A 22,429-nucleotide genomic window follows, 5' to 3' on the forward strand; every position below is an offset into this window, starting at 1 on the left:
TCCAAAACAAAACACCACATATATGACAAGCATGGTCAAATTAATATTTTAAACTTTTTAAGGGGAAAATTAGTTTAACAGACAGCGTGTGACCCTTCAATAAATAAAAAGTCATTTTTGAAAGTACTCACCGTATATTTATCAATTGGCATTCAAAGACTCAAATATATAAAAAAAACCAATTTTATGCACTCTTTTCATTAACACAAACACTTACCTTCCTTCATTTTTCACCAGTATTCATATGATCGCACCAGTATTTGCAATAATCTCAAAATTCACCATTTTGACAGATAGTTTACATGGCTTAATCTCCTTCTGTAAAATACCCACTATCAGCAAGTAAATGTATCATGTTTTATGATTTATTTCTTAAGACAAAACTACTGAATTTTCATTTAGAATGATCTTTGCTTCCCTAGTTTTATTACTGCAAGGAAATCTTTTAATCAGAAACACGTACCTTTTTTGTTAGAGAGTCATCTGAATCAGAAGGCATTCTTGTTGACACATGGAACATTACTTCTACTGTTGAGGTAGCAAAATATGGAGTAGTCAATCCAGTGCTTTTGTTTTTTTGCAGTCCTCCCATAAAACCACAATGGTTTGTGAGATTTACCTAAAAATAAAGTCCAGGAGACATTAGGGGGAAAAAAAAAGATTGGGTGATAAATACAAACTTTATATACAACTTTTTTGTTTTAAATCCACTTTCAACTGAATTTTAAAAATTGATGGCTGCTTTTCATAGCCAGCCAGAAGCAGGAGTGATTCCTGTATTTCAGTGAGACAGAGCTGTTTCTTAGGAAGTTAATCGTTTGCAGTCAGAAACAAAGGACACGAAAAAGGGAAATCTTCTTAGCAATATCAGAATACTGACTGAAGAGTTGAAGTGCTGTAGAGATGATGGAGTACATGACAGCATATATAACAACAGATATGTTAAGAGAGTGGAGTGTTTGTGAACATACATATCTGCAGTGGAAGGGAGCTAGAAGAGAACATGAGTAAAGATGCATTCTCATATTTTTAGGATTCACAAATTTGAACAAAACTAAAACTTCAGTGAACTTCATACCTTACAGGCCCACAGGGCAATCAAAATACCTCCCCATTAGTCCATGAAGTACAGAATTGCATATTAATGAATAATCCCTGCCTGCATGAACTTTTCTAAATTGGAAGAACTTAGAATTCTCAGCATCCTATTAGAGAAACAGTACTTGTAAGTAATTTAAAGAGCCAAAGAACTGTAGGAATATATCTTTTTCTCTGTAAAAAAATTTAGAATTAAAAAATTGAATAAATACCTCCCAACCAAGGCCAGCTACAAAATCCTCATAGGCTTGACTTCCCCCAGTATTAGTAAGAATGGAGTGTTTATCTTCTTGTCCCTCAGCAACATAAAACACTGCAATCTTGTGGGTCTCTCGGCTGTAAAAAATGGAGTGGTCACCACATAACAGTGCCTTTGCTAATATGAAACCAAAATACGCAAACACTACACAGAGAGCATGGGTTTTTAAATTTCAAACAAGCCTGTGGAAGTAAAGTACAGCTATACAACTTTTTAATTCTATGCTACAACTTCACCTACAATTCCATGCCTTCAAATACAAACGGTGTCGGAAAACAGTTAAACTAAAACAGTAGACAATTACATATTGATGTTTTAAAACTATCCCATGTTATACATATCCAGATGTTAGTAAATTCAAGTTATTTTGAAATTTGTTCTATATCATGATATTTGACTGTAGATATTTGTAGATTTTCACTCTACAAGTTTAAAAAATTATTTTTAATATCAGCTCAATTCTCCCATCTAACACAAATTACAGCCATTTAAATACAAGCACATAAAAAAAAATAAGGTAGGGTAGTGATTAGAAGAATTTACCACTGTCTTGAGTCCAAATTTCTGAGCTCTCGAAGTAACTTCTCATTTTTCTTCAGGAGATGAAAGCTCCTTCTAAATAGAAAAATTTGTAACTTTATTACTTGTTCAGTTATGAAACGTCAGAACAGTAAAAGAACTGAACAAGAACACTGCCAAGTCCAAGTAAAAGCCAACAAATGCTTTTGCCTTTTCAACTATCCTTTCTTACATGAAATGATTAAGGTACCTTAAAAAAATATCTAAGCCATTTTTAACTCCAGGAAATCTTCTGTATCCATTATAATCTTGAAAGTAAACTTTCTTTCTTTATGTCTTCTTCATTCAACCTACTGGATACAGCAGCAATCAATCTGCTCCTGCAGAAGAATGGGCAGAATGTCTTTTGACACCTATGCAATCTGCATATTTTACTAGCCCAAAACATTTGCGCTTAGTGACAAAAGACACTCCTGCAATCCACTGTTTCAGGGAGTTGGTGTGTTTAATACTGAGCTTTTGCTCTTCTGAATTACTGAAGAGAACAGAATATAGCTCAGAAGCCACCCAGCCAGCTGTAACAATTTAAAGAAAAAACAAAACAATGTTACAGTGAGGAAGGCACTTCTAAAAATAAAAAAAAGCACTTTAAATATTCCCTATAAAACACAGTGGAATGAATTTAAGAGCAGTCGTGTTCAAAAACAGCCTGCCTTGAGGAGTTAAAGGTCATAATACCAACATGTTTGAAGTAAAAAAAAATTTGATTCCAGTAGTAACTCAGTGAACTAAGTTACAGAATATCCATTTTCCTTCCAAGTAAGAGAATATTTCAGTGTCTGCAATACAGAATCTGACAGATATGGCAAAAGAAGGTTTCAGACTCTTAAATTCTAGGATGCTAATATTTTACATATCTACATCTATGTGCACATATATCCAAATACAGCTAAACACAAATCATAATGATAACATAAGCAGAGACATTTAAGTTCATAACCAAAAGTGGCTTGTCTCCTGTTTAAACAATACCTCAACATTGCCAATGTGAAAATAAATAGTAGAAGACACTTTTCTAGTTAGCTAACAAGGAAGCTGCATGCAAGCATGCTCTTAGCAGGCAAAGCAGCAGGACACCATCCAGCAACACAATAGCTGAGAATGTGACACTTTGAAAGACTCATTCTGGCATAGAAATGGAACAGTTTTTGCAAGAACATACACGGGAAGCAAAGAAAGTAAAAATATGCCATGTCTATCCATGGTAGTACACCTTAGCTGATGAAAGGATTATTAGAAAAGATACAACTCCTTCAAATCTCCCTCCAACACTAAGAATGAATGTAGCAATAAAGGCAATAGGCTTCTCTTTTACGTCTCCCTAAATGACAGGCTGAAATACACAAGAAAACTGCCACTTTCCTTTAGCTGCAAGTTCCAAAATCCCTCTGCTTTTGTTGGCTGGCCAAGAATATTTTTGGCTGAACCTACTCTATGAACAACTATTATTACACAGTATGAGCAGCACAATTCTTTCAAAAAAGAGTCCATAAAAATGCGGTTTCATCTTTTCTTTTTACCTTTTATCCCAAGAATTCATTCCCAGTATACTGAGAAGTAGTCTGCAGTAGTAAAATGCTGACTGGGGCTTTTGCGATGTTGGCTCATCCTGCTCCATAGCCCTCATATTTAAATCATTGAAATGTTTTTCAACAAACTCTCTTTCTTCTGTGTGCTGTTTCAGAATTGCATTGATGACGTCATTCTCCTGCTTCTCTGAGATGCAGACTGGTTGGGGAGCAGGAATGTTGAGTGAGACTCCAGTTCTCTGTAAGCATTCAGGGCTTGTAACACCTAAATACTGCAGGAGCTCATCAAGGGCATCTTCTTCATCCCTAATTGTATCCCATGTTGGTACAGTGTCTCTGAACTTCTTTTTTACTTGGAGTGTAATTCCATCCCTTGCAGATATATCTTCCACATGCTCAAAAGAAGAAAGAGGATCTTCAGTTTTTTCTTGTTGGGATAATGAAAGGGCAAAAGATGTTTGTTGTGAAGATGCACATAAGGATGACGGTCCATACAAAATGGCTGAGTCCCATGAGTATTTGCCAGACAGATCTCGCACTATAATTCTGACATTTGAATTAGCAGATGCAAGTCCAGCAGACAGTCCTCCCCCAGGCATGTCATCTTCTGCTTGGATTTGTATGCAAGACACCAAGGAAGTATTGTTTAACACAAAGAATTGAAGGTTTGGATTCTCAAAAAGTTCCGGAGAAAGTTCAGGACTTTCACTGTATGGATTGTCATTATTTTCACACACTTGACTAGTTAGCATAGCAGGTCCTCCACTCATAGGATAGTGGCCTAAGTGGTTGACTAGATGTGTGATCACAGTACGAGCAGCAACAGAAATTAATCCTTGTTGCATGTGAGTTTTCACTGTGAGAGAAAGAACATAGGTTTTCAAGTAAGAGTTAAGGAAACAACACTGAGGTTTGTTTTTTTGACCTCTTCCTTCTTGGGAGTTTAAAAGAAAGGATAAACAACGCAAACAGCATGGTAATATTAGGAAAATATGTTTTTTGATAAACATTGATTTGATATATAACTAGCATGAAAAGTCTTAACACAATTAAAAAAGCATCTTAATTATTTTACAGCCTGCCATACTTCCTTATCATATGTTGGTAATCAGCATGGTCCTAAAATAAACAGTAGCATTCTTTAGTCTAGTGAAAATAAATTTTAAATTACTAATGAAGTAGAGATCATAATTATGTTGTAGGAAGATAATTTCAAATTGCAATTTATTTATTTATTTATTTTAATGATTTCTACACACCATTAACCCCATACAAAGCAAAGGAACATAGATGGACAAAATCTCTAATTCATCTTAATTTCTCTGGAGAGCATATAGGTGCAGATTAGGTTGACAATAACACTAGATAATTTTAAAGTACCACAGCAAAGACTACCTATACTGAACATAATAACATTAGCAATGTTTAAAGAAAAAAAAAAAAAGATACAACTCACACCCTAATTGAATTTTTAAAAGTTTCTCTCCAAGTTTTTCCAGTTGGAAAGAGAAGTTAAAAGTGCCCATCTTATATTTATCCTGTGAAATTTACTGGTATACCTCTAAGGCTTTGCCACTTATATTATCTCTTGGATACCTTCCACTTGTATACAATACTATTTAAATTTTTGTAATGCATAATGATTGCCATGACAGTTTCTGAAGTACTGGATGTATTTAGTATCTGCAGAAGTAAACAAGTTTCCTTTTATATTTCTCCCAAGGTTTGGGTAAAGTACGTAAGGAACACTTGGATTCCTGGCTCTTCCATACCTTTTAGGGAGCACTAGATTTGAACTGCAAAAAGCGAAACATCTCAGCCTGTTAATAACTGGTAAAATCAACTTAATTTATACTCTGTTCCAAAACTCAGAAAAACTCAAATATTTTGATGAGTTAAGGTCTTGGAAACTGATAAAAACAAATTTGGTAATATGTGTGGATTTATTTATTTATTTATTTATTTTTTTAGACTATCCACAGCCTTCTTGTGGTTTAAAAATTAATAAACAAAAATATTCAGTGAAGCTGAATTAAATGCTCAGATACTGATAGCATACAAGGAAATTAAGTTATAGTGCCATCTGCTGAAACATAAGAAGGAATTGTAAGCGAATGTATACAAGACAAAGAGAAATTAAGTTAGATGCTTGGAGAATAATTTACTAACGCAGTACTAGCCAGCACCTGGAGATGAAGATGCAGGCTCATCTTAGTCAGCAGATTTATGCCAAATGTGTACAGCTCGGTAATGTACAGATATGTAAGAAAGTACTTTCTCAGGTTCCTAGGAGCAGATGCGAGCTTCCCATCTAGGTGAAGTCTCACACTGAGTAGGTTAATTGCATTCAGTGTATTCCTAATGAAACAACCAAAGAAATGAGGGATTCCATAGTTTGTAAGATATCACTATTACTGCTTTCTGGCAAATCCTAAAAATCTCAAACCATATAATGATTGCTTTGTGTCCGTATTACTAAAGATACTCCCTTATGACCTTCACGTCATACAGAAAGGAAAGGTGATATAATGATACAAAGAACGATACTACCACAGTGATTCTATAAAAATTTTACTCTTGAATTTAAATTAAAAAAAAAAAGGAATATAAATCTATAAAAGCCTCTTCTAAAAATCAGTACAGTACTTCTCAGTTTCAAATCAAATTTGTAACACAAAGGACACATTTTAGCATTTTGATCATAGAAGCACACCTCCTCAAACAGGAACAACTGGACATTCTACTAGGATTCTTAAAATGCATATCCAAACCACATACTGTGTTTCTGCAGGGCATATCAAAATACGCAATATTATAACCATCAGAACTTTACCACAAATTCTACAAACTAAATCGCACCATTACACATTACTGGCTTCTTTGCCAATATGTATTACTGACTGAACACATCTCTGCTCTCTTCACAATGGTACAGTCTCTCACTTGGGCAATGCAATTTGTATGTGTACATGATCACTTGGTAATTTGCTAGAAGCATGTTATATTGGCTATTTTTCTCAGTTCCTGAAATTACCTCTTTTGTGAGAAGAATGAAGGTCTATCACCACTAATTTGTATCAGTGCCAGGAATGGATGATTCCTGAATTTCCTTAGGATGTGTTGTTAACTCTTTACTTCAACTTTGGCCGAACAGCTTCTAAACAACTGCAGTTACATAGTAGAAGGAAAAAGTAATGACTGAAGGCAAGTTTAACTCTGTTTATCCTTTCAGCTACCTAAAAGAATGATGCACTTGTACATAGTGATTCATCTCAGTAATAAACACAAATTGGAGAAATGAGACTCCAGAAATGAGAAATCATTCTCTGGAAATTTTCCTTTTTCTCCATTACTTTTACAAGGAGCCTTAGAGAATTCAACATAGCTTAGATACCTAAATTTTATACTAGATTATGAAAATCTTTATCTGTTCTATTTTTAAGCTACGGACATAGGAAGAACCTCTGTTTAGAATAAATTTCACAAAACACAAATTGTGCTAATCTGGATGTACCATGCATAAACTATTTTTTTAAAAGGTGTTTTTTTCTTTTTTGTCTTGTTCCAGTAAAAAAGGCAATCAGCATCAAAGCTTTAAAAGTAAAGCAGAAGTACATAATTTTCCTAATTTTTAAAGAAAAGACTATAAATTTATATTGGATGGAGAAGATCATTTACTTAGAAATTGAAACATACTAGGAAAAATATTCGGTATAAACAAAACTGTTAAAAAAGTGTCTGAAGAAATGAGAGAAATGGGAAAAAATACACAAAGTCAATAACTGATATCACTGAAACTATGCGATGGAACTACTGCCTTTCCAATCTCATTTATCCCTAACAGATTTGTGATCTATAAAGCACAGGACTCGAAGTGTTTCTGCCCAAAATTGCAAAAAATTCCTTTAAAATATTATTCCCTTCCAACTAGAATTCATTGATCTGATTTTGCTATTAATCAATATTGGAAGATAGGTAGCAGATGTTCACATATTTTCATGTAACCACCTTTCACACTTATGTTAGTATCACAAAGAACCCTCAATTTTACCTCTCATAAATGTTTTCTTCATTTTATATAAACAATTAAAAATATAGTTGTCTTCTCTCCTGCTGTTGACTATTTCCAGAGAATTTAATAAATCTTTGTCCTGTTATTTATTGGCGGCTTGTTCTAACCTCCGAATAGATCTTGTCCCCACAGTACAGCTGTATCATAGATACATATACACAAGTCCCACATACTTGTCTCATCCTGCGTCATAGTGCAGGTAAGTGTCCATAAAACAAACTGACACATAACCGTAACACGACTGATCTTGAACAATGGGAGGCAGAAGTGGGTATGTCAGTCATTTCTTCAACTGATAAAAACCATCCTGTCTTTGAAGTAATGCTCTTTCAGTGCTTTCATTTTTGCTTGTGATCTTAAGGAAAGTGTCTAGCAATCCCCATCCTATCTTCGATTTCCCTAAAACTGTTGTTTTACCTGTTTCCATAATCTTCAAAAAAATATGATAGTACTTGTACTCTACTAAGTAAGAAATTGACCCACTGGCACACTACTCCACTGCTAGTTTGTGCTACCTGACTCCCCTTGTTCTTGAATGAGTCCCAGACTGGACACTACACACTAACTTTACACCCCTCAATGCCAGAGAGAACAGATGTTTTGTGATGGTTTAGAAAACGCCAGTGTAGGCTAGAAGTGCCATGGTTGCAAGACCAGGGTTGCATTATAGCACTGTCATCTGCCAACTAAATTTCACAAACTGACTTAAAATTCCAGAGCTCTGAAACTTTAAAAACATGTGGGCTTCTTTAACTTATCTGGATAGAGAAAAGCAACACCTGAAATTACTTTTATTTAGAAATTTAACAAGAAATCATAAAAGAACAGATCACATACAGAAATGTGAAATGAAGATATCGATGCTAAGGCTTTGTGCAACTGCATTCATTTAAAGAGAAATCTATTCAGGGTTGTCTTTTCAGATTGTCAGATTAAACAAGCCACACAGCATTTGCTGCAAACCCATAATTACAGATTATTACAGAATACAAAAGATGCCAGGCATAAAAAGCTACTACAATTCTCCACACTGTAATAGAACATGCGGTGGAAGTTAATTTTGGCAAATGCTTTAAATATTAGCTTTACATAATATGTATAGGTGAGACTGTAATTAGGACAGAATGAATCTTTCGAAGCCTCTTTCATTCTGACCCAGCAGATGATTACTTTTTACTAATAAGAACCACAGCCATTTGACAAAAAGCCAACTATAGTACCTTGCTTCATTCTTCAGTAAATTTAATAATTACAGCTCCTCCTGCCAATAGTTCTCAAATCAGACTTGTTCAATCCAATACTGAGCTTATTAGGGGACAGCTCTATGTTTAGAATTCTTTGGCCAAAAAAGTACTTGAAGATGATGAAGCATGCCTTAGACAAGGGCACAATGATTAGCCATTTTCTCTACATAAAAAACAGCACGTAGTCACTACAGACCACAAAATCACCTGCTGTTAGCACACAGCTGCTACAAAGAGCTTCTGCATTTATCTGGTTCTTAATACCTTTAAGGAAGCCTAAATGGAACAACTTAATATGGTTGGAGAATAGCACTACACAGAGTTTCTGGTGCCTGTATTAATCTCATCTTTTTCAATTTTCTTCCTGATGTAGCCATTTCATATCTACTAGATATGCTGTATAATACTGCTCTTCTGTATCTTAGTTTCTTGATTTATTTTTGTTTTTGAGATCTGAAGAAAAAGTTAATTCCCAGGTCTCTTAAGGTTCCAAACAAATCAGAGAAAATTTATCTTCTAAAAGCATAAAGAGATCAACAACAAAGTATAATAAGTAAAAAAAAAAAGATTAGCAGCAAGCTTAAAATATTGCAAGCTTAGAAAAGGAATAAAATTGCAAAAAAAAAAAAAAAAAAAAAAAACCAAAAAAAACCCACAAATTACTGAAAGTAACTGCTGAAAAATAATGCTTGTTCATGTTCCAGTACTCAAATTTTTTTGTTGATACAGAGCACAGAAGAATCCATATCAAATTGATCTTCACATTCTTCAGAAGATACTTACTGCAGTTAATCAAATAGCAATTGTTCAAAATTATGTTGCTATGTAGTGTCAAGGTATGACTTAAAACTCATGCTTTAAACAAACACTTTAGTAGTGGAAAACAAGGTTAAAACTTTCTTGAAAGAAAATATACTTAAGCAGTTTGACAAACCTTCGGTGACTGGTTGAAGTTTAGAAGAACGCTCCGAGTCTGGAGAATGCAGTGGTTCTGGCTCCTTCAAGCTTTCTAAATGCATAAAAGGATCATAATCCACACATGCCAAATCAGAAAGACTTAGGGGAAAATATTTGGGGTTACTAAAACACTGAGATCCATAGACACATCCATGTAGAACCTAGAACAAAAACAGGATTTCATTACATTAATTACTGAAATTTCTATTTGGTGGCTTTATAAGAATTAGATTTAGTTTTATTTACACTGAAATTAATTTGTTAGAAGTAGATAGGCAGGACAAAATCCTGGAAATTTTAGATGCTTGATATTTACAGAAACAAACCCATATCTGTAAAGATAACTTTGCTATGCTTATTGATAAGAAAATTGTTTGGTATGTAAAAGCTACATCTTCGTATGCCTTAAATGCATGGCTGGTCTTCTGCAACACAAGTGTATGCTACTGGTATGGCATATATACTCTAATATAGTTAATCACAAAGTGGTAAGACAATATCAAAAATTCCAAATATACCAATGATCACACAGAGTTAATAACAAAATGTACAAGATCTAAGACAGCACTCCAAATTTCAGTGGTAAAATGAGGTTAGTTTACAGAAAAGTTCTGTCTTTGTTTTCATGAAAGCCGACGCTTCCTTCATGTCTAGAAATTCTGATTTAGCAAGTAAAGAAACACGTACCTTATAAATACAATTGAGAACAGATCTCTCGGTCTTATCATTTTCTGCTCCTGTAGCGTGAAGAGGCTGCAGCAAGGTCTTCAATGGCAAGGCCATTATCCAATCCAATAAGCACAGAAGTAAGGAAACTACCAACTATAACAAACACTTTCAATTACAAATCAATTAAAACAGCACTTGTGACCTCACAGTTATCCCTGTATTTTATTTCTGTTTCGCTTTCTTTTCTCAATTTAGAGAACCTGGCAAACTTACACAGAAACTATAGGTCACATTTGTTTAAAAACCACAGTATGTTCAAATACTATATAATATGAGTAAAATTTTTACGTTTATTTTAATAATTAAACATTTAAAAAAAAGATTATCCATACAACACTTTCTCAATATGACAAATCAGTAAGTGGCTACAGTGCTTATGAGGATACCCTGATTCTTCAGAATTGGTCTGCAGGATGCTGTTTACAAAATGACAGATTGGACACATACAAGTTAATGCAGACATACTATTCTGAATGTAAATCCACTTTAAAGTGAGTCAAGGATTACACAAAAGTGGACAAATTCACATTTGTCCGTTTTATAAATGATAGAGAATTTCTTTCACAACTTGTCAATGTTGCTATACAGAATGAGGTATCGTCTGACAGTAATACAACTGCTTTCTGTATTGTACTCTACTCAGTCAGCAAAACAACCAACTCCCTCTAGGGGATATTTTAAAAGAGTAGAACAGAGATAGATTAAGACACACACCAAATTATTAATAACTTACTACAAATATTTGCCTTAAACTTTTAAAATTTAGCTATGAAAGAGGAAAAAATTCAGATAAACAGATGTGGGATTCTCTAAAATATTTTCCAAATGTACATCTTTCAAAGAAAATCCACCTAAGCAATTCACTAATAAAAGATGCATAAACATCTTAATCGCTTCATGTAATACACTGCAACTTTGCCTCGCAAAGACACCATAAAATAAACTGAACAATGAATGTCTCCAATTATTTTTACATTAAACCAATTAGGACTAAGTTTGTCAAAATATTTCAACATATTTTTGGTGCATTTTTGAAGCAGTATTTGGCATAAAACGGTCAGCATTCATTCATGGGGAAAGTTTTCGCATATGGGAATCATCCTCAAGTTGAAAGTTGGTTAACATTATATGCTTCAATATTCTACAACAGATACTGACTTCTCAAGCAAAGAGGAGAGATGAAATGGAGATCTGCTGGCCAAAATGATCAACACATGAATTGCAGTTCAAAATTTAAATGACCGTTGTGTCCCACAGCTCTTGCTCCCCTAGTCCAAGAACAAAGCCAAATACAAAGACTGGTCTGAAAATAGTGGTGATAGCAGGTTACCTCTGCTCGTGCAAATTTTTATGAGCACAGCATGGAGGCTCTTGTTCTTCACTGAAAATGCAAAGCTAATGGAGGTGACTATATTAAAAATATTATTTTGTAGTTGAGAATTTGCTCTATTAAACAGCATGATTACAATCCTTTTATCTGTTGGAAATAAATAGGACAGATTACTTTTGGAGCAACCTACATAATTCAGAGAAGACAAAACTTTCTGGAGGCAGAAAGCATGACTGAGAGTATAAGATGGTTGAAGAAAGAGTCCATCATAAACAGGGGACTCAGATCCACTGAAAATATGAAAAGACAGCAATTGTTTTGGAGGATGTCAACAATTAAATTCATCTGAATATTACAGACTGTCTTGTTGAAAAATTTACTTGAAATAATAAAAATTCACAACCTTTTGAGTATTTTGAAATGTACTCCTAAGAAGTTGAAAATATATTTTCAGTATAAGCCAAGTCTGAAAAGTCTACCTTGCTTAACTTAAGGATAGAAGAAGGAGACATTCTAATGACTGAAAGCAATCTATTTTGATTAATTTTAAAAGCATATTTTTCAGCAAACAAAATCAGAAAGTCATTTGCAAAGAGAATACTGTTGTAAGTCTGGGAAGACAATACTGCATTATATTTACTAAGCTGGATTCCTGCTCTAAAGGAATATCTTAAATTTTGTAACAGAATTGTTACACACTTGTAAGTTACTTGTAAGTTACAAGGAACTGAAAATGTTTACCCTCTTGTCCTGTTCATAGGATGAAGCTTCTGTACCAGGTAGCAGATGGGTAATCGTTGCTATCAGAATCTGGAGAAAATACAGCACAGTTTCTTTACAACTAGAAATAATAAAGTACTTAAGTTTAAAGTGATTTTTTAAGCACGTAAATAGGACAATACTAGACTCATAGCTGAATTACATTTAGGTTATTTTAAGACAAATCATAGTATTCCTCGCCATTTTTTTTATTTTATAAATAAAATCCTTTTAATTGAATGCAAGGAAAATGTTATGTACGACTGACAGTACTGACTTCACAGTATCACAAAATCTTTAGGTTCAATGCACTTACATGGCTACTCCAAATACTCAGGCAGGAAGATAACTTAATTCCACATATTTGTAGGGTGCAGGAATTATCCTGATGGTTTGTGTATGGGACCATACTAATTTTTTTATTTCTTGAAATACTAGAACTTGTAAACAACCTTTTTTCAGTTAAGCAATAATATGACTGCACAGGAGCAGAGATATCCTTCTTATGCCTTTCAAGAAGCTTCCACACAATTCCCTTTCTGGTTACCTGGGAGACCTCTATTTTTTTCTGCTCCAACTCACACAGGAGTGAGGAAGGAACAATTCTTTGTTATTCGAAGTGTATTAAAGAAAAATATATTTGCTTCATCAGTTGAAAAACAAAATACAATTGCAGATGCCTATTAAATAGCTGCTTTCTTACTAAATTTAAACATACATATTTGCCATTATCTAATATAAAATAATTTTCTTAATTTAAAATATGCTCATCTAAATAATGATGAAGTTATCCTGGAGAAAAAAAAGACATGCTAAAGCCATTTTACATGTTAATATTGGAGACGGTAAATAAATGTTACATGAATCCATACCGTTGCTGTTCAGTAAAATAGTATCAGTTTTACATTTTGTGAAACACACTTGTCAATACTGTGGTATTTTAATTTTAGTGAAATATATCTTACTGCTACTTTAAAATAAAAAATAAATTACTTACTTGAATAATTCTTAAAGGTGAATCAGCTTGATACACTTGAAGTCTATGCACATAATGTATCAGCATGTTCAGCATACTGCAGGCAACTTGAGCTACTGTTTTATTTGGAAACTAGAAAAGAACACAGTGCAGTAATGGTGGCTGTGACTTCATGTAATAGTATGTTAGGTGGTAAGGTGGTCAGGAATTCCTATGATGGAATTAATCCAACATGTGACTCTCATGTATTCTTTGCAGGAGAAACAACTTTTGCAAAATATAAAAGAAACGATTTTATAATCCTAAACAAATGTTATCAGCTAACATCCAAGCTCTGGATCAGACCACAAGTAATTGCACAGAATGAAGGAAATGCGAAAGAACTCTTCGAAGTTTAACCTCAGACTGGTTAGGATAATACCATGAAGCCAGAACAAACAAATTAACTTCTTACCTGCATTATTATTAATATTAACATATCACTGAAGAAAAACCCCAGGATTCTGAAATCAGAGGTCTTTGTTGAGAACTGAGGTAGGTGAACAGTCAAGTATCTAATGTACAAGACACAGTACTAAAAATAGTGAGATTAATTGTTCAGTTATTTGTTAGTGACTGCTACATACAGTACTTGTCTGAATGGAAATGAATGCACTCTGGCTTCTATACTCCTCCTCTTTTCTGTACTCTTTTAAATGTTGGAAAATGTTATTGCATAGGAGCCTGGTTTAAACAGCTCCTGAACTGTTATGGTCAAGGCAGACATGAGTGCATTTGTGCAATTACTCTCCATTCTTGCTAGTTCATGTACATGCTGCTCTAGATTCCTATGAGGAAAAACAAAGAAAAGAAAAGGCAGAGGTGTATTTCTCTAAAGCGTTGGTGCACAGGAAATGTATCTGAGGTGTCGTCCTATGTTATAGTTGCATTAAAACTATATATAAACTGTGCATCAAATATCAAACACAAATTCAATTCTACAAGGGAATTTTATTCATCTAGCACATGAAAATTCTACAAATCTGAGCTTAAGATATAATTCAAATTGGTTATTAGCATAGTCAAACTACAGACTTTTAAAGACAGCACAGAATTCACAGAAGAAAAAATTACACGCAATGGCCTCAAAGTTTTGGGGAAGGGAAGGACTTTAAATATATTCTTGTTACTTAAGTACTATCTTCAGTGAAAACAAGTACTCCAAACCTTATTTCTAAGAAATCATATATCACCCAGCAGATAGTTAGGTACTACTGTTTTTATCAGGAAAAAATCCTATTATATTTATCTGATAAAGATGAGTAACTTTAGAATTCCTCCTTTATTGAAAGACTAATAAATTAGTTTACATGTTCTAATCTCACTTACTTAGCAGTGAAGCTATGACAGATGTGTGCTGCAAGGTGGCCAAGTGCTGACCTCTGAATTCAGAATAATTACGTTATAAAAATAGTTAGATCTAGTTCATTGGCTTCTTAGATTGTGTTCTTAACAAGTACAATTCTATTAACCTATCAGAGAAAGGTATATCTCACATATCTATAAAAAAAGACAGGAAAAAAAGCTTTAAGAAAGCTGAAGCACCTGGGCAATGAAGTGCGAATGGAGCAAAGAATTTTGAAATAAAAGTTTTTGAATGGCAATAATTCAAAGGTGAGAAATACACTGGAATAAAACTCTATCCTAAGCCAGCTTAGCAGAGCTATATCTTCTAACATCTAAGGAACTAACGAGACCAAAAAAGAAGCATAGGCAAAAAAACAGAAGGCAAAGTTTTAATCAACATTTTTTATTTCTGGTAACCATGTAAACAGGAAAAAAGCCTATGAATTACTGTTATAAGACAGCCACAGAGACAAACACCTGAGTAAGCAGGCTAGTTAATTCCTGTTGTGTCATAAAAACAAGTTACCTCTCCCCAAAATCATACTGCTCATTATTCCCTTTCAACAGGCAGTTTAATCACATAAACTTTAAAATTCAATGCAAACTCTTGATCAGTCTTTGGATTCTTTTTTTTTTTTTTTTTTTTTTCTTAACAAATCCTGGCCTGAGTGACCTTGTCTGGGAGTGAGTATAGAACTTCACCACAGGAAATCACACATCTTCCAGTGCTTCCATGCATGTGATGCAGGCACTATACCTACCTCTACACATCTGGTGATGTCTGAGAAACTATACTATGTAACGCAATGGCTTGCAAATTTAGAAGTGAACACACACAGAATGTAGGTGGATAGGATTTTGTGGTCAAGGTAAAACACATCACAAAAGTGCTAGTCTCTCACCTTTAAAGAAACACAAATCACATTCAAGGCTTCCTTGATCTGAGGATGATGAGATTCATGAACTAGCTCCTCACAGATCCAAATACCAAGGCTGCAAAGAGCAACACATCTGCAAAACAATGTTGGAGGATAAATAACTTGAAAGGCACACTACAAGAATATGCACACTTTTTATTTTCATGATATGTCCTGCTAAAGCCTAATAAAGTTTCTTTCTACACCAGAGACCTTTATAGTCCTGTAACTTAAAAAAAAAAACAATAAATCCTAGCTACCTCTGTCAAGGCACAGGGAAGGAAGGACTAACTCAAAAATCAAAAAGCAATTAAAAACTCCTGTATCTCTGCTTGTTTTATGGATTTAAAATATTTTTCTTAACATTTATAAATATTTTAATTTCTTGAATTAACACCTTGAATTAATATCTTATCTTCAAAAAGTATTTTATTAAGACAAAGAAAAAACTGTGGAGCAAAGTCTTCATACCCAGTGTGAGTTTGTTCATATTTGCTTAAAGCTTCTGAGACAAATAAATGGGAGAGGGGTACCTTATTACTTCACATGTGTTTAAGTATTTTTAGATTGGCAATAACCAAGGATGAATGGAAGAAGAGTAAATGAACACTAAAGACTGTATGCATTCTGATTAAATATTAAAACTAACTTTTATTGTTGCTTCCTCCTCTAAAATCTGGAAATAGAACCATAGAATCACAGAATGGCCTGGGTTGAAAAGATCATCCAGTTTCAACCCCCCCTGCAATATACAGGGTCATCAATCACCACACCAGGCTGCCCAGAGCCACATCCAGCCTGGCCTTGAATGCCCCCAGGGATGGAGATGGGGCATCCACAACCTCCTTGGGCAACCTGTTCCAGTGTATTACCACTCTCTGAGTGAAAAAGTGTGAAGAATGATTTCAAGAAGTAATTACACAAAATACTCGGTTAACACTTGCTTACAACACCACTATACGATAACTGTGACGTAGTATTGTAGATGGGGAGACATGTAAGGCTGGTCTGCTTTAAGAAGGCAAAAGAAGCAAAAACGGAATGCCTAGAATGTGACAGACTGCATCAAGATGTTCCCCTCTGTCTTCCTTATCTGTGCGAGCAGAGACTTCTTGATTGTCCTTGCATTCCACAGCAATCCTTAGGACAAACGGACTATTGAGAGGAAGTAAACGATCATCCCAAGGACTAAGAATGGACTGACAATGGACCATCAAGGTGCTAAAAGGCTAGATGACACTGAAGATCGCCAAATATGTCTGTGTCTGTTGGGCAATCACTGAGGGTGGATAGGATAATGAATTGGGAAATGTAATGAATATGTAATATACATGAAAATATAACATGTTTACTAACGATCAACTGTGGGAGCACTCTTGAAGAGTCATCTCGATACTACCCCAGCACAGCCAATAAAGAATACCTTGCTTAATGATAACAAAACTTTGCTGTTAAGTTTCTACTCATTGACTTCTTTAAATCAAGAATATTGAGATGAATGCATCCAAAGCAGCAGACAAGGATGAAATTTGCCCAGAAATATCATAGACTTCATGAGACTGCCATGACTTCTCAAATATGATGGATAGATAGCAGCCTAGCTACTTAAAAACCATTTTGAATTAAAACAGTAGACCACTGTTTAGATGGTAGTGAAGAAAAGCATGAATAGAATACAAAGTTTTACTTTACAACCTTTAATTTACCTTCTTCAAAATAGTATAATATATAAAAGTAACTACTAACTTAGAAGCTCCTTTTGTATGACCTACCGTGCTGGACCAGATGGCTCCTCTCTGGCTGAACTTAACACAGTTTTAATTATGAGCTCCTAAAACAAAGAGGAAAACGCTCACCAGTTTGCCAATTACACAATCACATAAAATGTTAGAAAATTAGAATTTTATTATGGGACAGACAGGCGCATCTTTTAGCTGGCTCTCCAGGTCTGTGGTCAGAACTGTTTGTTGCCACTATATCAATTTCTAGTCTGTCACAGAAGTACATTATTATGCTAACTCAAGAACATCTTACGGGTTACTGTCCTAAATTCTGGTGATTCATCCAACACATTTCCATGAAGTATCATGGGGAAAAAAATAAAAGAAAGAAAGAAAAAAATCCAACAAACAACGACCATCATGTAGCTAACTTCTGTGAACAATCACAAATGATACCACAGAAAGTATTCATCTGCTAGTTACTTTGAGGTATGTATTAAATGATTTTCTTTTTCCTAAATTTCAAAATTCTATTAATTAAAAAAGTCCTTGGAAGTATCCAGAGAACAAGTGACTACAGGCCTTAAGAATGATGTCAAGAATAATTCTGACTGAACTGCTGCAAAATGTCCCTAAAGCTGCAGGTTACTATCAAAGCTTACGTAAACATCCAGTATTAGCATAATGTTTCACAATATTTTATAGGATCTATTTGAAATAGCTCGTGAAAAAATTTAGTCATTATTTCCTGGAATATCATCATATCATAATTTAATTGGTGGCAGAATACTATTCAAATAGTCTTTAAATTTCCCACCTTAACATCTGTAAACTGAGACACAGCTATGTCAGGAATGTTTGGGTGAAGAGCTGGTAGTTCATGATATAAATTGGGAAAACAGACAAGAGATCCTAAAAGAACTTGCGCTTCAACTCTTGGTGCCTGAAAGAAAAACAGGTGAAGGGAAACATATTTTTACTGCAGTCAGAAAGATGACATTTCTAGCTGCCTTAAATAAGAACAACGGCTAAAACTGTGCACAGTTATCTCCTTTTTCCTTCTCCAAATTCTCTAAAGCTGAGCAAACTGAGATCACATCCCAGTGGACTGCTACACACATTATGCATACACACACTATGCCCATTTTCCAAGCTGGCCAAAAGGAAATGAAGGATTTGTTAGGATTACAGAAAAATGACTAAGTAACTAGGCCTGGACAGCTAACACTGCTGGACACGATAGACAAAAGCATAAAAAGATGCAAAGATCAGCTTTGATAGCGCCTTAAGGAAAACTGAATTTCACAAGTAGTTAAAAGGTGAATTATGTAAGAAGAGCCAAAAGTCATTGATAACTGGACTGGAGTATTAGGGACCTTTGAGGAATACAGTCACACAAGGTCAACAACACTTGAATAATCACATCAGCGTTCCAATAAAAAGCTGAGGATGCCTAGGTGCTATATCGGAGATATAAACGGCCAACATTATCAGACATAGGAGTTTTCAAGCCAGACTATGAAAGTCATTGCAGTGTGTATGTATGTGTGTAAATATAGCTGTATTTCTAACACAAAGTTATAGCCAAAATGACCACTTATTTTAAAACATTTTGAAGTGCAGATAAATGGCAATCAAAAGTTCTAGAACTCTAAAATTATTGTGTCAACAGCAATGTTAGTATACTTCACATTACATTTTCCATAAAGGACTTGCATGTGTAGTGTGCTAGAATGAAACACTAAAAGTGTCTGTATTTGCTGTTACATTGACTTCTTTGGACAAATTAACACCCTAGTCAAGGAAAAATATTGCTCAGTTTTCTCTCAAATCCTTCTAACTTGCCCATTAATGAGAATGAACTATTGAACACTTACATTGAGAAAAGAAGAAGCTGCCACCCTTCCTGCTGCTACAATGAAATCCATAATAAGCATGGTGGCACCAGGCAAACTAAGTGAAAAGAACTGAGGAGAGCAGTGCTTGATGATTGTATTGACAATATCCTTGTACAAGGAAGAATAAAAAAAGGAAAAGAATGTCAAGAACATGAACAAATAATGAAAAAAAAGGCAGATATTGAACGGAAAATTGGGAATAAAAAAGCATGTAAATTCACTGTGGCCATTGGAACGTTCTAGGTTTCATTACTGAACAAGGAGTAGCACAAAAAAGTTACATTCCATATGTATACTCATCTTAATGTAAGTATAGTATACTTTATAGATCAATTTAATCTTGGACACTACTGTACCACCTTTGTATTAAGTCATTAACATTTAGATTGTTAAGGGTTTTATAAATAATTAACAATTCATTTAAATAGCTACAGAAGAGACAGAGAGATAACCAGCTATTATTTAGCATCTTAGAAAACTGAATTGAAAGGAACCTTAAAGAACATCTACTTCTAACCCTCTCAGCCAAGGGCAGTGTCACTTTCTACTAGGTAAGTTTGCTCTTATCTTCCTAACAACATGCTTAAATCCCCTCCAACAAATGTCACCTTAGTATAACATTAAAAGAAGTGTTAACTTCTTATGTATCTTTTATGGAATCATAATATAAAGACAATTACATATAAAGACATAGTGTTTTATAACAATGCTGGCGTATAGTCATTCAACACATTAAATTACAGGACTGTGGTGAAGCACTCACACTTGTAACGTGAATCTCTAAAAAGAGCATTTAAACCATGTACTATTTTCAGACTTGTTCATATTAAAACATACAAGATCTACTCCTCTGATTAAATGTCTTTGCTACTTTCTATATTTGATGTAGAAATAAACTACGCCAGACATACAGTGATGACAATTTACTTTCCCATTAGCTGAACAGTTGCATCAGGGAGCAAATAAAACCAGTAGACATTACAGATACCTGTTTCCTTCATTCTTGCGTGCTTCAGTCTGCAGCACTCAGTTATAGAAAAAAACAAAGAAAGAATACCCTTTTCTGCCCTCTTACTTGCTTAAAATGGACTACAAAAAAACATTTCTGATTATAATGAAGAACATATAGGCCATTTACCAAAGCCTGGAAAAAGTACCAGTCACATAGCTATTTTTAAAGGAAAAAGTTGAAATACTCAGCTTAAAATCCAGTATTTCTCACAATTTCATTTTTACTTCAACTGTTCATTTTAACTGGCACATCATAGTTAAACTTACCTGATCAACATGAAGAAGTCCACAGTGCATTATATTGTAAAAATGAGTTAAAAAATCCTTGTTGGGAGATACATCTTGTCTTCGCTTCATTGTCTTACAAATAAGTTTATAAGCATGTAGCTTTCCTTGTTTGTATTTATCAGTCAGCATTGTTGCCTACAGTTTAAAAAAACGTTGATTATTCATAAAAGAAAAAAGTAAATTAAACACTTCTGCAACAATGTATTTTATTTCTGTTTCACTACTTAGTGCTCAAATTTACCTTGAACAGCCAAGGTGTTAGAATTCTCAGTGGTGGGATTAAAACTGGTGGAGATGGTGAAGTGAGGTTATCTGTTGAAATACCCAGATTGTCTCTTATCTGCAATTATTAAAATAAAACAAAATAAAATGAAAGTAAGGGAAATATATCAGGTGATGGTTGTTCCATCTGAAAATCCTTCCTTGTTAAAACAGCTTGGATAAGAGGTTTTTTGTTTGTTTGCTTTTACCTTGGCCAGATTCTGCCACAGTTCACACAGATAATCAAAAACCTGGGCATGAATCTCTGGATCCATGATGCTGTTGACATCTCCTAAAATTCCCAGCATTCGTCTCCACATCACAGTAGCAACATCTGCGTGCCATCCTGTAAGTGTTCCCCCAGCCATAACACTGCAACATTCTGAGGGGAATTCACTAGTTTCTGTAAAGGAAGAAAAAAGCATAGTGAGATCTACCTCTTTACAGAAGGAAAAGTTCTGCCTGAACTATTACATACATAGTTTCCTTAAAACTGAAAGAGAAAAAAAAAAAAATCAGACTTTTAGAGTAAGATATTTCTTACCCATTAAGCCATCTCAAAACTGAAACTGTTGAACTACGTAACTACTTCCAAATTCTCTAGAAGAACTGTTTTATTTCTTGTATATTTTGTCCATAAGTAACATTCAAGGTCACTACTGGAGCCCTAATTCAGTGGCAGTTTTCTGTGAACTCTGTTCACCTCATCCTTCCTATGCATCATTACACATTATCTCTACACAATATATGAATGGACAGTCCTTTTTAGTGGAAGATCTGTTCGTTCCAGTTTGCACGTAGAAAGAATGCTCACATTACAATGGCTCACACATTATGTGGTTAAACAGCCAAAGCAAACTACCTAAGGAACCACAGTTCTAAAGCACAAAGCATCCACATTCTTCCTCCTGTACCTCTCACATAGGTTTTAAAACACCTCAGCACCAGAACTTGCTGAGATCTTCTGTAAATCTTGCAGCTCCCATAGGCGTATAAAATGAAAATGAAATCCAAATTCAGCCTAATCTCACAGCCTCTTCATTTGAAGATCTGGACCACTGTGGTAGAGACACTGATGGCTTCTGGGTTGCAAATTACGAAGTATAAAGCAAAATGATTGTATTTGTGTTCATCAGTAGGCTACCTTAAAGAAAAAAGGGTCTAAAATACCCATCAGACATTCTTCTGTTTCCATGAGACTGAACATGGGAGAATTGATAACTTTGTGTTTATAAAGTGTATGTATTCTAAAATTCAAATAACTTAAAGTAATTAAAACTTGTATAAATATTAAAGGGAAAAGAAGAAATAAAAACATTACTTAAAAATTAGGTCTTATTACCTTTACATTAATGATAAAACTGTCCTTGGCAGGACCACATACTAGGTTACCTTGACACAACTCTATCTATCAA

General features: G+C 34.4%; 1 protein-coding gene across 16 annotated transcripts in view; it reads right to left on the reverse strand.

The window, feature by feature from the left end:
* Positions 1 to 22,429, reverse strand: part of RALGAPA1 (Ral GTPase activating protein catalytic subunit alpha 1) — a 113,761-nt gene that overhangs the window by 38,782 nt on the left and 52,550 nt on the right. For all 16 annotated transcript variants that reach the window (XM_052696821.1, XM_052696816.1, XM_052696820.1 and 13 more), the window contains 15 exons: positions 21,224 to 21,417; positions 20,995 to 21,093; positions 20,733 to 20,888; positions 19,434 to 19,562; positions 18,374 to 18,499; positions 17,608 to 17,666; positions 15,821 to 15,929; positions 13,554 to 13,664; positions 12,539 to 12,607; positions 10,426 to 10,560; positions 9,716 to 9,899; positions 3,457 to 4,321; positions 1,901 to 1,972; positions 1,311 to 1,434; positions 464 to 619 (listed from right to left, as the gene is read on the reverse strand). In XM_052696821.1, the coding sequence (XP_052552781.1) occupies positions 464 to 619; positions 1,311 to 1,434; positions 1,901 to 1,972; positions 3,457 to 4,321; positions 9,716 to 9,899; positions 10,426 to 10,560; positions 12,539 to 12,607; positions 13,554 to 13,664; positions 15,821 to 15,929; positions 17,608 to 17,666; positions 18,374 to 18,499; positions 19,434 to 19,562; positions 20,733 to 20,888; positions 20,995 to 21,093; positions 21,224 to 21,417 (2,588 nt within the window). The remainder of the gene's footprint in view (positions 1 to 463; positions 620 to 1,310; positions 1,435 to 1,900; positions 1,973 to 3,456; positions 4,322 to 9,715; positions 9,900 to 10,425; positions 10,561 to 12,538; positions 12,608 to 13,553; positions 13,665 to 15,820; positions 15,930 to 17,607; positions 17,667 to 18,373; positions 18,500 to 19,433; positions 19,563 to 20,732; positions 20,889 to 20,994; positions 21,094 to 21,223; positions 21,418 to 22,429) is intronic.

Source organism: Tympanuchus pallidicinctus, unplaced genomic scaffold (genome assembly GCF_026119805.1).
Source record: "Tympanuchus pallidicinctus isolate F22 unplaced genomic scaffold, pur_lepc_1.0 scaffold3, whole genome shotgun sequence".
NCBI classification, from domain to species: domain Eukaryota; kingdom Metazoa; phylum Chordata; class Aves; order Galliformes; family Phasianidae; genus Tympanuchus; species Tympanuchus pallidicinctus.